Source organism: Cryptomeria japonica, chromosome 10 (genome assembly GCF_030272615.1).
Source record: "Cryptomeria japonica chromosome 10, Sugi_1.0, whole genome shotgun sequence".
In the NCBI taxonomy this organism is placed as follows: Eukaryota; Viridiplantae; Streptophyta; class Pinopsida; order Cupressales; family Cupressaceae; genus Cryptomeria; species Cryptomeria japonica.
This window is the reverse complement of record NC_081414.1, coordinates 101,048,987-101,068,338: the sequence shown is the minus strand read 5'-3', so window position 1 is coordinate 101,068,338 and position 19,352 is coordinate 101,048,987. Positions and strand designations below refer to the sequence as shown.

The 19,352-nt window shown below is 40.8% G+C and overlaps 1 protein-coding gene across 6 annotated transcripts in view; it reads right to left on the bottom strand.

Annotated features, from left to right (window-relative positions):
• Positions 1-19,352, bottom strand: part of LOC131072555 (flowering time control protein FY) — a 104,448-nt gene that overhangs the window by 32,657 nt on the left and 52,439 nt on the right. For all 6 annotated transcript variants that reach the window (XM_058008732.2, XM_058008731.2, XM_058008730.2 and 3 more), the window contains one exon: positions 19,216-19,279. In XM_058008732.2, coding sequence (XP_057864715.2) covers positions 19,216-19,279 — 64 coding nt within the window. The remainder of the gene's footprint in view (positions 1-19,215; positions 19,280-19,352) is intronic.

The following is a 19,352-nucleotide window of genomic DNA, read 5'->3' as shown; positions in this document are numbered from 1 at the left end:
TGAAGATTTGAAGGGTTTTGACCCTAGCTTAGCCCAGCATACTATAGAGCTAAACCCAAATGCAAAGCCAGTTAGACAAAAGCAAAGGCCAATAAACCCCAAGATTGAGCCACTAACGAGGAAGGAGTTGGCCAAGCTTATAGAAGCCAATATCATCTTCCCTATCAAGCAGTCCTCCTGGGTGGCCAAGCTTGTCCCTGTAAGGAAAAAGAATGGGGAAATCGAACTATGTGTAGACTTTAGGGACCTCAATAGAGCCTCTCTCAAGAATCATTATCCCCTTCCCTCCATGGAGCAGATTCTCCAAAAGGTCAATGGCTCAGAAAGATTTTCATTCTTGGATGGGTATTCAGGCTACAATCAAATTTTAGTCCAAGAATCAGACCAATACAAGACTGCATTTACTACTAAGTGGGGTACCTATGCTTATTGCAAAATGCCTTTTGGGCTAACCAATGCAGGTGCCACGTTTCAAAGCACAATGGACATGACTTTCAAAGGGGTATTAGCAAAGTTTGTGCTTATATACCTTGATGGCATAACTGTTTATTCAAAGCATGCAGCTAACCATCTTGGTCATCTTGAGCAGGTGTTCATGAAATGCAGGGAGTATGGTGTGTCTCTGAACCCTAGCAAGTGTGTATTTGCTACTGATCAAGGAAGATTGCTAGGACACATTGTATCCAAAGAGGGCTTGACCATTGATTCAGAGCGAGTGGAGCCTATTCTTTCTCTTCCACTCCCCAGTCACAAGAAGGGATTGCAAAGTTTCCTTGGTAGGATCAACTTTGTGAGGAGGTTCATTCCTAACCTTGCCACCATGGTAAAACCTCTCACCTCCATGTTGAAGAAAAATTTGGTTTTCAATTGGACCAAGGAGGGAAGGGCCGGTTTTGAAGAAATTAAACAAGCAATTGCTCAGGCCCCTACTCTTGTCAATCCTAACTATGAAAGGGATTTTATCCTCTATACCTTCGGAGGAGAATACAGCATCTCAGTTGTCCTAACACAACTGAACGATGATAATTTGGAGCAACCTATTGCTTTCTTTAATGAGGGGTTAAAGGACTATGAGCTTAAGTATAGCTATGTAGAGAAGCAAGTCCTCACTGTTGTAAGGGCACTAAAAAAATTAAGACACGTGTTGTCTAACAACAAGATCGGGCTCTTAGTTCCACATGCAAGTGTCAAGGATTTTCTTCTAAACAAGGACATGTTGATGTGTTTTTTATGCACATAACAATACAGAATAAATTACCGAAGTAATTTACCCTCTCTTGAACAAAATCACCTCAGATGCTAAGAATGAGATCAACTAAAATGATTCCAAGGTTTCTACATGTCAGGTCTTGACGAGTGGGTAAGTTCAGTGGTTAACGTGAATTGTTGTGTTTCACTTGGGGACTTATGCAAATGTTTGGATTATCATGAATGATGCAGAATAGGTGTGCTGACAACATAAGATTTATCAATATGGCTCTGGATTTACTTCTTACTAAAAAAGGGGGAAAAAGAATAGGGTTCAGGAAATCTATTCTAAAACTAGGAATGTAGGAAATTATGAATGGATCTAGTGGAATCAAACCAGGCAAGGTCTCACAATCAGGTATTGACACAAGCTTAGTGCAATCATCTAAGGTATACTTAATGATTTTCAAACTATTACCATCAAACGTAGACACCATCCAAGCTGATGCTTGTCAACGGACGCATAATAGTTGAAGTTATGCTTACTCAAATTCCAGTTGACCACACAAGGCGCACTTACCAGTGGCAAGAGGCTAGTGGTATGGATTAAGGATTCCACACAAATGAATTCAACAAATCTTTCACTCAATCTAACATACATGAAAATAAATTCTAATCTAACTTGGAGGAATTGAGAACCATGAATGCAAATACAACACTTGAAGAGCAAAATCACCAACAATTGAACAATGATTAGGATTCAAATAGCTGCAACATATACCAACAATTCTACAAAAACTCTCTTACAAATGAGAGACGAGGAGGCATATTGTTGTGACGTATTCACACATCGCCCCATTGCAAATGGGGATCCCTGCTTTTTGCTTTCTAGGGTTTGTTTTCTAGGTCTTTTAGGGTTTTGTCTGTTAGCCTTTGCAGGATGAGTGTTGTCGAGGGGATCGTTGGATTGCAGGCTTTGCTTGAGCCAAGGTGAGTCCACAGGGCCCCAGAATTAGGGTTTCTTTGAGACTCTTCCTTAGGGCCTGGTTTTGCTCTTGTTACTAATTGTGTCTTGCTTGGTGAGTGAGTATCATTCTTGAAGGTCCGAGCTAGGTCAAGTTGGTGAGTGATAAAGTCTGGAATGTCATCCTGATCTTTAAATGTCCTGAAATTTGGCTGTCTGGAATGTCCTGATCCTGAAATTTGACTAAGTCTGGAAAACTGAAGAATCCTCCAAAAACTAGATTTTGCAATATAACTCCTGGAGGTCCAAAACCACTCTCAAACATCCTGGAAGTATATATGGAATATAACTTAAAGTATAAGAATTTCTTATACTTAAATGTTATATTCCATAAAATAATCCTCACGAAGAGGCTAACATGTCAAAATTCGCTCCTGACCCTTCCAAAGGGTCCAGAGCGAAAATTCACAAAGACTCAAGATCTCGCCTAAGTCAAAGAGTGGTCGAGCAAGTTTGCAAGGATATGGAAGGAAATGGATCTAGGATTGGGTCTAAGACAAAGTCAAGTCAGTTTGAAGGTGAATTGAGCCTAGAATAGAAAATTCGCTCCTGACCCTTCCAAAGGGTCCAAAGCGAAATTCTTGAAAACACTCATTTTCCCCTTTGCTAAAGTCAAGACCAAGATGGAGATGAAAGGAGAGTAGTCTATGTTTGCCTCCCAAAGAAAATTAGAGTTGAAAAAAGCAAGAATCAAGGTCAAATCATGATTTTCGCTCCTGACCCTTCCAAAGGGTCCAGAGCGAAAATCCTTGTAGCTCTTATTTCCTTCTTTGTTTTGGCTAGGTGTTGGCGTGATGTAGGATAAATTGGTATGTTCTTGCCTTAGGAGGGAGTTGGACACTTTGAAAGATGAAGATTTTAGCCAAAAAGTGAATTTCGCTCCTGACCCTTCCAAAGGGTCCGAAGCGAAATTCATCATAAACCTTATTTGTTGCCTTGAATGGACTAGAAACCTTGTTCCTAATGTGGAAAATGATCTAATTTTGCCTTATGAGATGGTTTGAAGTTTGAAAAGTGAGCACTCTAGCTTGGACTGAGATTTTCGCTCCTGACCCTTCCAAAGGGTCCAGAGCGATAATCTTCTTAAAGCTCATTTCCTCCTAAGTTTGACTAAATTTTGATCTGCAGGGTATCTTGGAAGGAAGGTTGGACATTCTTGTTGCCTTTGAAATGTTTGAAAGCATTGAAAAATGAAGGATTTTGGACCAAAAAGGAAATTTCACTCCTGACCCTTCCAAAGGGTCCAGAGCGAAATTCCTAAAAAACTCTTATTTTTGCATTGAAGAAGGTCAAGTTCTTGGTCTTTTATGAATTGAATGGAAGGGAGATAGCTTGTCTTTGCCTCTTGAAGATGTTTTGAATTGAAAAAATGAAGAATCTAGCCCAAGTCAAGATTTTCACTCCTGACCCTTCCAAAGGGTCCAGAGCGAAAATCTCTCTAAGAGGCATTTCTTTCCTTGTTTGGCCAAATCTTGATGACCAAGACATTTTGAAGGAGAGAATTGACATGTTGGAATCCTTGGGGATGCTTGGAAGTTATGAAAATGAAGGATTTTAGCCAGGAAAGGAAATTTCGCTCCTGACCCTCCCAAAGGGTCCAAAGCGAAATTCCTTATAAACCTACTTTTTGACCTTTCTTGGACATGAAACCTTGTTCCTAGGGCAATAAAAGATGAAATTCTACCTTGCAAAGAAGTTTCAAGTTGAAAAAATGATGATTCTTGGTCAAGAATGAGAATTTCGCTCCTGCCCCTTCCAAAGGGTCCAAAGCGAATTTTCTCAAAACCTCTCTTTGCTATCAATTTTGTGCTAGATCAAGTGTGGACTAAGGTAAAATCAAGGAGGAGTTGCCCCTGAGAGTGATTTTAAGTGGCTAAAAACCATTTAAGATGAAGGAATTGAGCCTAAAAAGTGATTTTCGCTCCTGACCCTTCCAAAGGGTCCAGAGCAAAAATCCTAAAAACCATCTTTTCTTCCAAAAATTGAGCAAAGTCGAACTTGGACAAGGGTGAGAGAAGTCATTTGGATTGCCTTAGAGTGGATTTTGGTCGCCAAGAATGCAAATTTTGAAGCCAAAATGAGAATTTCGCTCCTGACCCTTCCAAAGGGTCCAGAGTGAAATTCTTAAGATCACCCCTTTTTCCTTGCAAATCAAGTCAAGAATTTGATTTTATGACCTAGAGAGAAGTGAGGCAAGGTGTTCCAAGTCTTGGAGGTAATTTGAAGTTGAAAGGATGGAGAAATAGCCCTAAAACAAGATTTTCGCTCCTGACCCTTCCAAAGGGTCCAAAGCGAAAAACCCAAAATCTACCTATTCATTTCAAATTTTTGCTAAGCTACGCCTAGGCCAAGGTAAAAGATGCCCTTGTGATTGCCCTTGAGTTGATGGTTGTCTCCAGAAATGATGATTTTAGGTCAGAGGAGGAAAATCGCTCCTGACCCTTCCGAATGGTCCAAGGCGAAAATCCTTCAATCACCTATTTTGCCTTGCAAAATCAAGTTAATCTTGGGTTGGATGAAAGAAGAGAAATATTTCCTTGCCTTGTGAGGAGAATTCAAGATGAAATGATGAAGAAGGGAGCTACAAAAGTGAAATTCGCTCCTGACCCTTCCAAAGGGTCCAGAGCGAAATTCATCAAAATCCCTATTTTCTCCTTGTGTCAAGTCAAGACTTTGAGTCCTCAGGCGAAGTTGAGGTTAAATTGATGTTACTTTGCCCTACAAGATGAATTGAAGTGAAGAAAATGAAGAGTTGTGACCTAAAAGGTGAATTTCGGTCCTGACCCTTCCAAAGGGTCCAGAGCGAAATTCCCAATTTCAGTCAAATTGCTCATGATAAAGATCAAGGCGAAGAGTTGGTTGTGAGGTAATGTTGAAGAGAGGTCTAAATGAGCCAAGAATGCAAAATTCGCTCCTGACCCTTCCAGAGGGTCCAGGGCGAAATTCTTATGAAGCCTGTCCCTGGAAAGAATCTTGAGCAAACTTCATTTTGATGTCTTCTTGTTGATGATTTAAGGTATAAAATGCTATGTCGAAATGAATTTATTATGTGTCCTTAATCATCTCTTGGGTTTGTTTTGCAGAGGAAAGAAGACCATAACAAGGACGACCTTCTCTAGTCCAGCATCATCAAGGATGACCTTCTCCAGTCCAGCATCAACAGGGACGACCTTTTCGGTCTAGCATCATCAAGGACGACATCTTCCAGTCCAAGGTACATCATCCATCCTACACATCAAAGACAACGGAAGATAAAGCAAGGGTTCGTTGAAGAAGCAGATAGCTTCAGAAGAGTTAATTAAAGCTAGCTTCGCAACATCATCAAATTGAACATTAGCCAAGTTCCGAGTGTCAGGCAAGGTGGCGTCCCAGTCATCACTCCTCCATGTTGGGTTGATCCACCTCAGCGTGTCCAAGTTCAATGTACCTGACTCATCAAAGATGACACAAAATTCAATGTACCTACCCCGGCTATCCATTGGTCGAATATTCCAGAGAAGACATGTGTCCAAATAATGCAATTATTTCATTGGCCAGAATTGAGTTTGTTGTAACAAACCCTAATTAGGGTTTTCATTGTAAAATCTCGGCCATTGATCTCAAGTTGATCTGAGCCATCGAATTGTATTGAGGGCACTATATAAGCCTTGGCTCCTCATTTGTAAAGGCTAATAGTTAGTCAATAGTTGATAGTAGGTGAATAGTTAGCTAATAGTGAATAGTCAGTTGATAGAATAGCAATTAGAGTAGAATAGCAAGAGAAGGCAAAGATTGTTGCCAAGATGTTGTTGTAAAAGACTTGTAAAACTTCATTGAAGAAATGGTGAAATCTATGGGTCGATTCAACAATTTGCATGGTCTTTATACTTCTCAGATTTGATTTCATGTTATTAGATGAGTGGAAGAAATGTGTTTGATTGATGGTGAAGTTTGTATATCCATACTACTAGCAGTTTGTTGATTGCAGACTTGCCTTGTGTAGTCAACTGAAATCATTTAGCTTAAGTTTAACTTCAATTGCCGCTTCTTCACTGACATGCATCAACCTGATGGTGTCTATGCTTATAGCAACGATCTGAACATCATAAAGCTTTCCTCCGAAGACCGCACTAACCTTGTGGAGATGGTCCTGGGATGTCAAAACAAGACTTAGTTAGAATTTCATCAAAGGTTATTCATTGCTCCTACATTCTTAGTGTCAGAATTAGATCCTTTCCTCGCCCTCATCCTTTTCCTTTTTTTTCAAAATCTAGGCTAGTGAAATCTTGTGATTCCAGCAAATCAGACGTTCAGGTCATCGAGTGTAAGTCCCCTTGTGATTCCAACAAATCACATCATACCACAGAGAGCTTATCCATGAGTAGAGAACCTACATACAAGAACCTTGGAGTTGCCTCGACTGATCCTTCGGCGAGATCTTTAGCAGTCGGGAAACTTTGCTCAAGAGAGGATAAGGTACCTTTAGGTATTTTATTCTGTGTTTGGTCGTGTACAAAATACACATCAACACATATATAGAGTCTCTTACAAAAATGGATGGCCTAGATTGATCTAAGATCAACGACCGAGATCATGCCAACAAAACCCTAGAATTGCCCTAATTAGGGTTACATCAAAAATGGAGCCACCAACATATGGCCCAATGAAAAGATACCTAGTCATCAAATAAGGAATCTTCTAAAAGATTCCTCCCTGCATCTCTCTCTCTCTCTCCTAGCATACTCCAAGAATCTAGCCAATACTGAATCTAACTCCTCCATGGAAATGCTAGGCAAGGTATCCTATTGTGAATCAATCACATCCAATGAATCTGAGCAAGCATTCAAAGTGTTCTCCCATTCTGGCATGAGCTTCTACGAATTATGAACATGAATCAACAAAGAGACCAAGTCATCTATCTGACTCTTTTTCAAAGAGTCCAACTGGCAAAAATACATAAATTTTATTTTGTCTCTTAATTCGGCTAAGTGTAAACCACTAGCATCACTAACATCAACACCCAATAATTCCTCAATCAAGGCAAGGATCTTCATCTGAATGTCCTGAATTAATCCTTCCATCTCCATACAACTCAATTGGGCGTTCTCATAAGCTAGTTTCTTCAAGGCTAATGCACAATACCAGCAATGGAAATCATATATGTCTCCACTGTGCACAATGTTCTCGCTGACCAAGGTGGAATTAGGAACCTTCTTCAATGCCAGGAGGCGTGGAATAGTCTTGTCCTAAGTAGGCCGGAATTCTTCCCAAACTCCCTCCAAATACTGGATTCTGAATACGAGCGTTGTTGTCTTATCATATGCATGGACAAACTGAGTAAGGAAATCATCTACCTGCTTTCTTGTGCTTTCAATCCACTTTTCCACCTCTGAGTGTGTACCTCTCGCTACCTCAGAGTGTGAATGTATTCCATGGTCAACTGCAATAGAGGAAATAAGGGTGGGAACTCCATGCCTTGTCCCTGCAATATACTCTCTGAGTCTAATATTTTCTTCTCTGTACCTTTCATTTTCCGCAATTGCTCTATCTAACCTTGCATTGATTGCCTGGAGGTTGTCACCAATCTCCTGGAATTCCTGCCCTGTGGATGTACGACCAAGGGCGACTGAAGTGATCTGGAAATCCATAGGAGTAGCAATGTCCGTTGTCACGCCTGCAATAGGAACAGCAATCTGCGCAATCCGCATTCCTGTCTCATCTCTAGCTATGTGCAACAAAATCTCCGCTCTCTTGGGCTCCTCCTTCTTAGCACTCCTAGCTAGGTAGTCATCAATATCATCAATAGGCTGTACCTATATCATTTGTTTACTTTTCTCCATGCTTCTCCTCAGCCATTCAGGAATAGCGGCCATTTCCATACCATCATCAAAACATACTTCTCGATCAAGTCCTTTCAATACCGAAATAACATCATCATTATCATCAGGATTACTCCTGGTCCAATCATATGCTTCATTTCCCAAGCTAACTTCCAAAAGGACAGTAGGGGATTCCGACTGATCATTATTCTCATCAGGAGGTGCAGATGTCGTTGTGGCATGGAATTCCTGAATATTCTTTGGTAGTATCACTGTGTTGGAACACTGTTGAGTCTCCTTATTCTGTTATGTTACTTAATCACTTCGACTGATGAGACACTGGGAGGGGGTGAAGGAATGGTAAGTGGAGTGATAGTCTTCTGTTTCTCCTTCACCTCCTCAATCTTCTTCCCTCTGGCCTTGACTTCTCCAGGCGTGTTCTTCCTTCTCTTGAGAGCTTGACTCTCTTCGTGTGCATGAATCCTAACATCACTGACAGTCCTCCGATCATCCTCGGAAGTAGATTCTTTCAGCTTCATCTTTTCATAAGTGAAGGGAACACCCATGTCAACTAACTTATTCATTTGTATATCCACCCATAAGCGGGAGAAATTCAAGACCTCTCTCATCAATGCATTCAGGTCAATCTCTTCTGACTCTGACCAATTTGGCAATAGGATTGCCCTCTTCATTTCACTCTCATACTGTGGATGTGTATGATCTCTATCATCTAATACCTGATCAGGGATGAGGAAAAGTCCACACTTCCTCATGAAATCCACTGACATTCTGGACCACATTCTTCTCTTCACTGCTTGTTCGTCCATCAAGTTAGCCCAATAATCCTCTATTCAACCTTATGAGTGAACTTCTCTTCCCTGATCCTTCCCACCTTCTTGTCTGGATCGAATCCTTCTCTCTTCTTATATATAGCAAATCTGTAGAATGCAATCTCCTCACCTGCGGTGCTGGCAGCTATGGCGGATTGGCAAACCTCTGACGTCTTCCCAACTGAAATAGGGAACGTCATTCCTGTCCTGTGCTTCTCTCTCTGGATAACATCGAACTCTAGAAGTTGTCTCACCACTTCCAACAATATCATTCTGTCGGTTGGATACCTAGGAAGTTTGTAAGGTTCAAATTGAAACCCATGAATCCTGAGGTATGTGAAAGTGGGAAACTGTATATACCACGATCCATATTTTTCTATTAACTCTGTTGCCTCCTTGAACAATCTTCTGTGGATTCCGCATTGCAGCATCCGTGTGATGTACATAGTGAATGCATCATTCACTCTCTTATAATCTTCAATTCTATGCATGCTCAGCTGGGGGTAGCATTCATAACTCTTAAATCTTGCCCATTCCCGACTTCACCTTTGCATATTAATCCTCTGTATGAAACAAATCATGCAAGCAGGCACACCAGGTAGGAAGTCGTGGCGAATGACTTAGACCGCTCTACATTTCTCAACTAGAAATCCAGATTGTCACTTATAATCTTGGACCAATTCACTAGTGTTCCTCTAAGACAATCCTAGATGAAGTAGAACATCCATCCATGAAATATTGCTCCCTGCAGCATCCCCATCACTCTGTTGAGTAGGAATATCAAATCACTATATTCCTCCTTAAAATCTATGCACATAAGTGTCTTGACTCTTGGGAGCCTTGGAATGATGAGACCTAGGCTCAATCATCCACTCTTTGTTAATTAAATTCTTACATACACCCATCTTCTTCGTGTATCTGTCTGCATAATCCTCCTTGGTCAAATCCTTCATGTTTGTTCCGCGTGGAATTCCGAACACCTCAGCAATGGCATCCTCAACAAGGTAGGCGATGACAACGCCCTTAGGACTCTTGATCATTCTCGTGAGCAGATCATAACATTGTGCACATTCCAGGATCAGCTCACTGCACTGTATGGACTGTGGAAATCCAACGGCATGGAAAATGTCACTCTTCATAATATTTGCATATGTTGGGGAAGGAACCTGATCTCTGACTCCGAACATCCGACGCTGCATCTGGTCGCAGTCCAAGAAATGCATGTTTGTATCAACGATCTCCTTCCATCTGGATGAAATCTTAAACTCTGGATAAAATCCAGCGTCTTCAGCAATTCTTTTCTTTCCTTGTATCTTGACTTTGACATCGCACCTGTACGAAGCTTGAAGTTAAACTTAGGAAAATATTCGTAATAAAATTCCTGACTTTCTAAAGATTTAGCTAATTCAAAGCATGGAGTCAAGAAAATAATCCATACACTTGGTAGATTTTAGCAATTAAGTTCAAAGTGTGACAACACTAAGGCATGGAAAGTCTTCCATAAAATTCATTTAATACCTCCTTACGCTTAGAAAATATGCAAGCTAAAGTGCAAAGGAGTATACCGGATTGATGATGACTAAGGAAAAGGTGTGAAAGATTGTGTTTTCTCACAATGAATGTCTGAAGACACCTTCCGCAGTCAACAATGGAGGTCAAAATTCTGAAGACAACCTGAAAATCAGACTTTTAAAACATGTTGCAATCTTCAAAATGTGCATAAAATCAATAAAAATCAGTTTTATTGATGAAAACAATCATTTTCTGGAATGTAAGTATGGCTGGTAAAATTTAGTGTTCTGAGAACAAGTCTGAAAATCGGATACTTCAGACTTACCAGCACCTTGCAAAGTGGTTTAAATCCTTGAAAATGATGAAAAATTGCTAAGGAAACAGCCCCAAGCAAATTCGCCAAAATTGGTTAGGTGGCTGGAAATGAAAATTTCTGAGGACAACTGCCTAACAATGGAGTTTTAGACCTGCAACAGCGATAAAATGGTCTAAAAAAATGCACAGAAAACTCCATAAAACACCTCCAAATGCTAAATGTTTAAGTTGGAATTGGTTGGGCAATAAAAACTTAAGTCTGAAAATTAATGGCAGCCATTAATGGAGGTCAAAATTTGAAGCAAGCCTCAAATCTGAAGTGAATCAGCAGGCTGGAAATGATGGCAGCCAACAAGCATGCATGAAAATCACCAAAATGTGGCACCAAATCACCTCCTTAGCAAAATCGAATTTTCCCAACTATGACACCAAAATGGAAATCTGGAAATCGATGTCAATGGCAGCCTTGATCTGCTGTAGCAAGGATGGCAGCAATCTGAAAAAAATCGCCCAAGTTGGGGTTGGATACCCCAAACACAAAAAAATTGCCTTCCTTTTCAAAAATCGAAATTTTCAGAATTCTGAAAAATGTGTTAATGGCAGCAATCTGCAACAATGAAGGTCTAAACAGCAAGCAAAAATGGTGGAGGAAAAATCGCCCAAGTCTCCAAACAAGAAATTGCCAACTTTCACCAAAAAATGCTAAATTTGGAAAAAATCGCCAAACTTAGCAAAATCGAAAATCTGAAACTGGTCTTTAAAGGCAGCCAAGAGGAATAAATCAACAAGCTGGAAAAAATGGAGGAAAATAAATCCTCAATCCCACACTTCACAAAAATGCCTTGCTAAAAATTCGCCCAACTGGGAGAAAAAATCACTTTCATGGAGACACCTGGCAAAAATAATAATAAAATAATGTTGAAGTTCCTCTCATATACTTGCTTTCACCTCTCTCTTTCACCACACAAGCAATGTGGGATAAATCATAAAACACTTGTATAAATACTTGCTTGGTGAAAACCTAACTTGCTTCTAGAAGGTTCAAACATTTAATGATTATTGCAAGTTATTAAATTTTGCTTTTAAATTTTAAATAATCATTAATAATTATTTAAAAGCAATTAAATGGGGCTTTATTTATTAAAATATCACAAATTAAATCCAAAATAAGCCTCCAAGAGAAAATCGATATAGGTTGGGATTGAAAAACCCCTTCAAAAATCACTTAAGTGCCAAAATTTGCCCCATAAGGGAAATTCGACCTCTGCTTGGATAAAAATCCATGCTCAAATTCATCAAAATGCACACAAAAAAACCTCCAAGGGAAAATCGATGTGAGTTTGGACAAAAATCCAGACAAAAATGCACTCAATTTGCAAAAAATCATCCCCCAGGGGAAATTCAATGTGTGTAGACAAAAATCCACACTCAAAACTCACTTAACTTGGAAAAAATACCCCTCCCTGGTGGAAATTCGACCTCAGTCTGGATGAAAATCCGCACTCAAAACTCTTCATAATGTTCCCAGTGGAAAATCGATCCCTATCTGAATGAAAATCCGGACAAAAATTCTTACAAATGCTCTCAGGGGAAATTCGATCCCTGCCTGGATAAAAATCAGGACAAAAATCCTCACTTAGTTGTCACAAAAATCCTGGTGCAAAATCGACCCAGGCATGGAATTATCCTTGCACTCTAGTCCGCACTCCCAGGGGAAGTTCGATGGCAGTCTGGATAAATTCTGACACTTAGCCAAATTTTAGCACTTCCAGGAGAAATTCAACCCAGGTGTGGATAAATAGTAGGGGAAATTAGTAGCCAGTATGGATTTCAGGGGAAACCCATGTGTAGTGCGGATTTTGAGTGGGGGAATGGGTTGGGTAGTCTGGAATGTGAGGGGAAAAACACCTCTACCATGGATTTTGACCCTTTAACCCTTGGAATATGAATTTCCCTTAGGGTTTTATCATTCTAACCACTCAAAATCACTCAACGACTTTAAATTTGACTGGACTTATACTAATTTTCCAAAAATATGAGCAAAACGCTAGGAAAATATTGGAATAAAGTGCTAAACCAACTTAAATAATACCTTAGGAGCGAGAAAACAACTCCAAAAGGTCTGTGAATATCTTGGCACTTTAAAATCACTGATGCGCGTGTTTAAAAACACGTTGACACTCAAATTGTCAAACACTTAGCAAAACTTAGGATCATTAAAAATATCATCTTTTGCAACTTGATCCTAACACTTCAAAAACCCTAGACAGCTCTAGGCATGATCAAAATTCCGAGACTCGGGCACGGAAAACGCAAAATTGCCCACTAAGCAGCCAAAACCCTAACCTAACAACGCAAAAAGCCGGCAAAGAGGGGGTCCCCGTTAGCAATGGGGCGATGTGTGAAAAGGTCACAACAGGACATCAGCGAGAAGAGGGCTGGGTGGATAACAAAGGTCATGGAATACGACATCAACATCAAGATCACCAAGATTGTATGAGGCAGGGGCCTATGTGAACAACTTGTCTCATCTTCTGAGACTACTTCAGAGGTCGCCCTTGTGTTACAAGGGGATCAACCAACTAGCAACGACACTCAATTCAATTGGGTAAGTGACGTGACCACCTTCTTAATGGAAGGTAGATACCCCCAAGGTCTGGACAGGACCAAAAGAAGGCATTTTAGGTTGCAGTCCATCCCCTATGTCTTAGTGGATGGCACCCTTTTTCGAAGAGACTCTAATGGAGTCTTGTTAAGATGTATCGAGCAAAATCAAGTCAGCGGATTGTTAGAAGAATTTCATGATGGCTCTTCAGGGGGCCACTTCTCTGAAAGGACTACAGCTATCAAAATAATGAGGGTTGGTTATTACTGGTCGTCCTTATTAAATGACTCACATAGATGGGTGAAGAATTGCAAGAAATGTACTTTCTTCTCTGGAAAGAAAAGACTAGCTGCCCTACCTCTTCACCCCATCAGAGCAGATCAACCATTCGCACAATGGGGTTTAGACTTCCATTGGAATGATAAATCCACCTTCTAGTGATGGCCACAGGTGGATCTTGGCCGCAACCAATTACTTCACTAGGTGGACAGAGGTAGTTGCATTGAGGGATGCCACTAAGGCCTCAGTATTGGAATTCCTTGATGGAATTGTGACAAGATTCGGTGTCCCCTCCACCATCATATCAAATAATGCCAAGGCATTCGTTGGAACCCAAATCAGTTCTTGGGTAGTGAAGCATGGTGTATACTTGAAGACATCATCCAATTATTACCCTCAGGGTAATGGCTTAGTTGAATCTTCCAACAAGAACCTCATCAAGATAATTAAAAGGACGATTGAAGACAACTAGAGGGCATGGCATACTAAGTTGAGGACAGCCTTTTGGGCTGACAGGATCACACCCAAGAGGGCGATCAGTAACTCCCCTTTCATGCTAGTATATGGGAAAGAAGCAAGACTTCCAACTTCCCTAGAGTAACCCTCTCTTGAACTAGCACATCAGCTCGAATTGACAGAGAATGATGCCATGACAGTAAGGCTAGCTGAGCTGATGGAGCTGGAGGAGGTTAGAGGTTAGGCTATGCATACGCCTAAGACTAATCAAGAACGGGTCAAGAGATTTTTTGACAAAAAGGCTATTAGACACAATGCACCACTAAGAGGGAGAGGGGGTGAATTAGTGGTTCTCAAATCTCTATCTCTTTTGCAATCCTATGTGAGCATACCGGTTGATAGATTTAACTCAATGCAGACTTACCGGTTATGGAGGAGACTAACTTAAATGAAAACACACTCACAAGGGGACATCACATAACACCAGCATATACAAGGAAAACCCAAAATGGGAAAAACCTCGGTGAGCAATGTTGTTGGAGTCTACTACTCCAATCCAACCTCACAATAAACACAGTTACAAAGTTTAGGGCACCAACACCTACCTGATTTATGGGCTACAACCCAAAGGAGCACCAACCCCTGACTTTAGGGCACCAACCCAAGGAGCTACAACCCCTGCACCGAGCTACAACTCAGTGTACACAATGTAAACATCAAATACATAAGTAGTTATCTTGTTACAAGTGAATCTTGCAACCATTATACATATCTTACTCTGTTGGTGAGATACCTTCTCTGCTTCACCGACTCACTTCTCTGCTGCTCTTCACCTGCTGCTTCTCTACTGGTAAGCCCTACAAGTTTATCTCTCTTTTGAATTGCTCTCACTGTATCTCCTCCTCACTACTCTGCTCTTCACCGATTCAACTCTCTGCCAGTTCTTTGTCTATCTTCTCTGCAGTCTCTTTCACCTTTGTTCTGCCGGTATGAATACTACCGGTTCTTCTCTCCAACCGGTTGAATGCTTCAACCAGGTTCTCTCTCACTCCCACTCTCTTCACAAATGCTTGTTGAGCACTTGGCTGATTTGCTCTTACTTGCAGAAGTCTTCAACTTCGCAATCGCACAATATTCTACTATTCAGCAGCAACAACCATTCTCTTTGGCCCCCACACTTATAGCAAGGTTTTCCCTCCAAAAACCAATTCAAAATCCAAGCGGTTAGGGTTTCCTCACCTTCCTCGAGGCAAACCAAATCCAATCAGATCTTGCACGATCTGATCTTTCTGACATCTAATTGCACAGCTCCGCCATTTTCGCATCTCCTAGATCACACCTTTCATCTCTGGCGACTTGCTTTTTACCCTCATAGTTGATCCCTTGGTCAATCACAAAAGATTTGTCGTGTTGTTTCCTCCATTGCCTCGATCTTTTGAATCGCTCTTAGCTGACTTGTAGTTGTCTTCTAGACCTCGAGCCTCAAACGCCTGCAATAGCTCTGCAACCTGTCCTGTGATTTGAGTGACATCCAATTAAAGTTGACCAGCCCTGCAACAACCCTGTTGATGTACATTCCATCTTTATCCAAACGCGTGTTCGCCACGTTGACTTCATGTGACATCCATATCGACTAACTGCCAGCTTGGCACTTCATGGTGGTTCAAATGGGATCACCGATCAACCACTCAACCGGTTCCTTTTTCCTGCCGATTCGTTAACCTCGCCGGTGTCACACATTGTACCGATAACCTTATCATATCTGCATTTTGCACCTTGCTCATATTACAGGTAAGCTTTACATACCGGTTATCACTCTTGATGATACCAGTCATCATCCTTCACTAGACTCCTTCATCGGTCAGACTGTTCTCCTCTGACTATATCTGCTCATCCAGTTTGTCTGAATGACAAAAACATCACTCTTCCGTTGTATCAGCATCTCAACATGCCTTCTCTGTCGGTCCAGTGCATAACCCTGATCTCATGCACTTAAGGCATTCCCTCAATTTACCGGTGGATCTAGAGTGATCCTTCAAGTTCTTGCCTTTATCTGTTTACTCTTATCCACCAAACTATAATGCACTTAATGCATATAGGGGATAAGCTCCACTTACTTGGTGGAGGAACACCTTGTCATCTGCTCATGTGAGTTCCCTGTTTGTGCAGCATATCCTCAAACAGGCATATGTGAACCGGTGTTAGCACATACACTGTTAGTCATTGCTTCTCATGATGATTGCATCTTCATCCGATGGGAGTCCTGTTGTTCAGCAACCTCACAGCATATCGGTGACATGTTCAATCTTCTCTTCCGGTGTGGATGTGATTCAGATAACATTTTGCCTCTTCATCATAAACAACCGCTCAAACACCTCTCTATCTCATCACACAAGTCGGGCATTATCTTGTGTGCAGGTGACTCCTGAGGTCATCTTTCTTACATTACCGGTGTTCTGCAACACAAGGTGATATCCAAGATATCACATCATGTACTCCTTCATAGCAGTGTTGCACATACATCTCATCTACCGATGGTCATCCCATACCGGTTGACATCAATGACAACACAATGCCAACAAAGGCTACTAATAGGGTCTTCAAGGAGGGAGATCTAGTTCTAAAGTGGGATGCAGACAGAGCCAAAGTTGGGCAACACTCCAAATTTGATGCAATCTGAAGTGGTCCATATGTCATCACTAGTTGCAAAGAGGCCAATGCATTTCATCTCTCCAGGCTTGATGCCAAAATTCTTCCAATCCCAGTGAATGGGATTCATCTCAAGCCCTACTTTTGAAGAGGGTGTTGATGACTATGTAAATATTAGACTAGAAGTTGTTTTGCTTTCATAAGTGTTTGTGCACCTGCCGCATCCTCCTTAAGAGGGTGTGCGCTCTAGTTTCCAGTTTCCCTCCAAGTGATCGTGCACATATGTTTTGGGTTTTTTCAATGATTCAGTGCCCAATGGATGCTCAAGGCTTCTGGACTTCATGCTTAGCAGGCAAGCATCCTGAAGGGGTCGCCAAAAATGTTGTCATTTTATGACACCCTTGGTCCATCAGTGAGAACCGATCACAGATACGATCCATGTACCGGCGTTGCCCCAGTTGATCAAGGAGAAAAAGAGTGGATTTATGAAGTGTGAAGTGTTGTCTTGTCTGGAGGAAGTTCCTTTCCTTTGCTTCTCTTTCCTCTTCCTTGGAACTCCGAAACCTCGAGGTTCCAAAGTTCCTTCCTTAGCCTTTTCTCTCTTCCTCGGAACTCCGGAACCCCGAGGTTCAAAAGTTCTTTCTTTTGCTTCCTTTTCTCTTTGGTTCCCCGAAACTACCCTGAGGTTCCGAAGTTCCTTTCCTCTTCCCCAGAACTCCAGAACCTCGAGGTTCCGAAGTTCCTTTCCTTAGCCCTTTTTTCCAGTTCCCCGAAACTCTAGAACCCCGAGGTTCCAAAGTTCCTTTGCTAAGTCTCTTTTTCTCTTCTTCCCTTTCCCGAAACTCTGGAACTCAAAGGTTCCGAAGTTCCTTCCCTTAGTCTCCTTCCTCTTTCCCGAAACTCCGGAACCCCGTGGTTCCGAAGTTCCCTCCTTGCCTTTTTTCAGTTCCCCTGGAACTTTGAAACCCCGAAGTTCCTTTGCTAAGCCTCCTCTCCTCTCCTCGGAACTCCGGAATCCCGAAGTTCCGAGATCCCTTCCTTAGTCTTCCCAACTTCGGGAACCCAAGTTTTCGAAGTCTTCCGACTTCCTTCCGTCTTGCAACACTTCTAGATGGTGTGATCAACACTAAAGGTTTTTAATGCTCCAACAACTCTTGCAACCAATTTTTCTATATAAGGTTGTTAAGCCTCATTGTAAAGGGTTCTCTTCCTTGTTGGCTTGAGCTATTCTATGCTCTTTCACTTCTCTTGTATTTATCTTGCATTTCTGCAACTGTAAGTTTGGCCATTGGCCTTTGAATGAATTGAAATTACCATTCTTGTCGTCCTTCAACTTATGCATGTTGTGTATGTTCCCTTACCTTCATCATAGGTGCATGTTTTGTGGCTCTTCTCTCATATATGTTGTGTTAATTTATTTCTAAGTGTGCCTTGTGGGAAATCTTCTCCCCTTTGACATGTAACAAATTCTAACCTCCATACATGCATTGGGGTCATTCATGCAACTGAAGTTTGTGCATCTCTTAGGTACTTTAGTTGATTCTTTGAGCCATTTCGAGTGGAGAGAGAAACATCTCTTATCTTGGTGCATCACCTCCTTTCATTTTAAGCATTTTTCTCTTCCCTATTCTTCTACAAGTTGTTAGGATAGGCTTAGGAGTAATTTTTGAAGTGTTGAGTTGGTTCAACACCTGCACCTAGATTGAGAAGGAAGTCGGGCTTCTCGGGAGATTCAACCCCCTTGCGCAAGGTCCCACACTTCGGGGTTGTTTCCATGTTTCACGAGGTTGTTGAGTTGATAGCTCAGCAAGGGTGCAAGCTTTTGTGACAACAGTAACACGCTCACCAATCCCAAGGTTTTGCAAACCTGAGCTCTGATACCATAAAATAATTAAAAACACAAAGAATGATTTCTAAGATATTTGATATTGAAATAAAGAGTGAAAGTCTCCTTAAATAAGACATTACAAAGATCTATCCATAAAAGAAAAGATCAACTAGGAAAAGCAAAGAATAAGAACTTAATTGAAAGAATAAAAGAATACTCCTAAAGTCTATCCTAATTAACTTAATTGACCATTATTAACTATATTTTATAATATTATTTTAATTTTTTTTTGGCACAAATACTTCTAACTTTCACATTTCCAAAGACACTTGATAGGAATTAAAAAACATATTTTAACAATATTACTTCATCAAATATCTTAAATAGACTAGACATGCAAGAAAACCAAATAGAACTTATCAATTGTCATGCGATTGCACAAAAAAGAGCAAGACTTGTTGCATAACAAAAATATGTAATTAATATATTAACAACTTATAAACAAGAGGCAAGTAGTAAGTAAAGTTAATTTTTTTATTTGGGTATTATCTAAAAACACAATTGCAATGTTTAGTGAACTGGCCATAACAAACGACTTCACAAGGACGAATATTGAAAAAAGCAAACATTGAAAGTCAATGCTTATGATAGCAACAAAAAAAGTTTTAATTCCAAATTGTTTGAACTTTGTTGCAAAATTGCTGATAGGCAACCAAAAATTTCAAACTAACCTGTGACATCCTTACGATGCCCATGATATGATTCAAGCTCTTTCATTGTTCGTATGTCATAAAGCTGCAAACATATTAACAAAAAAATAATAAGAAAAATTACTTGCATAACAAGACACTCATTTTCCTGAGGCACT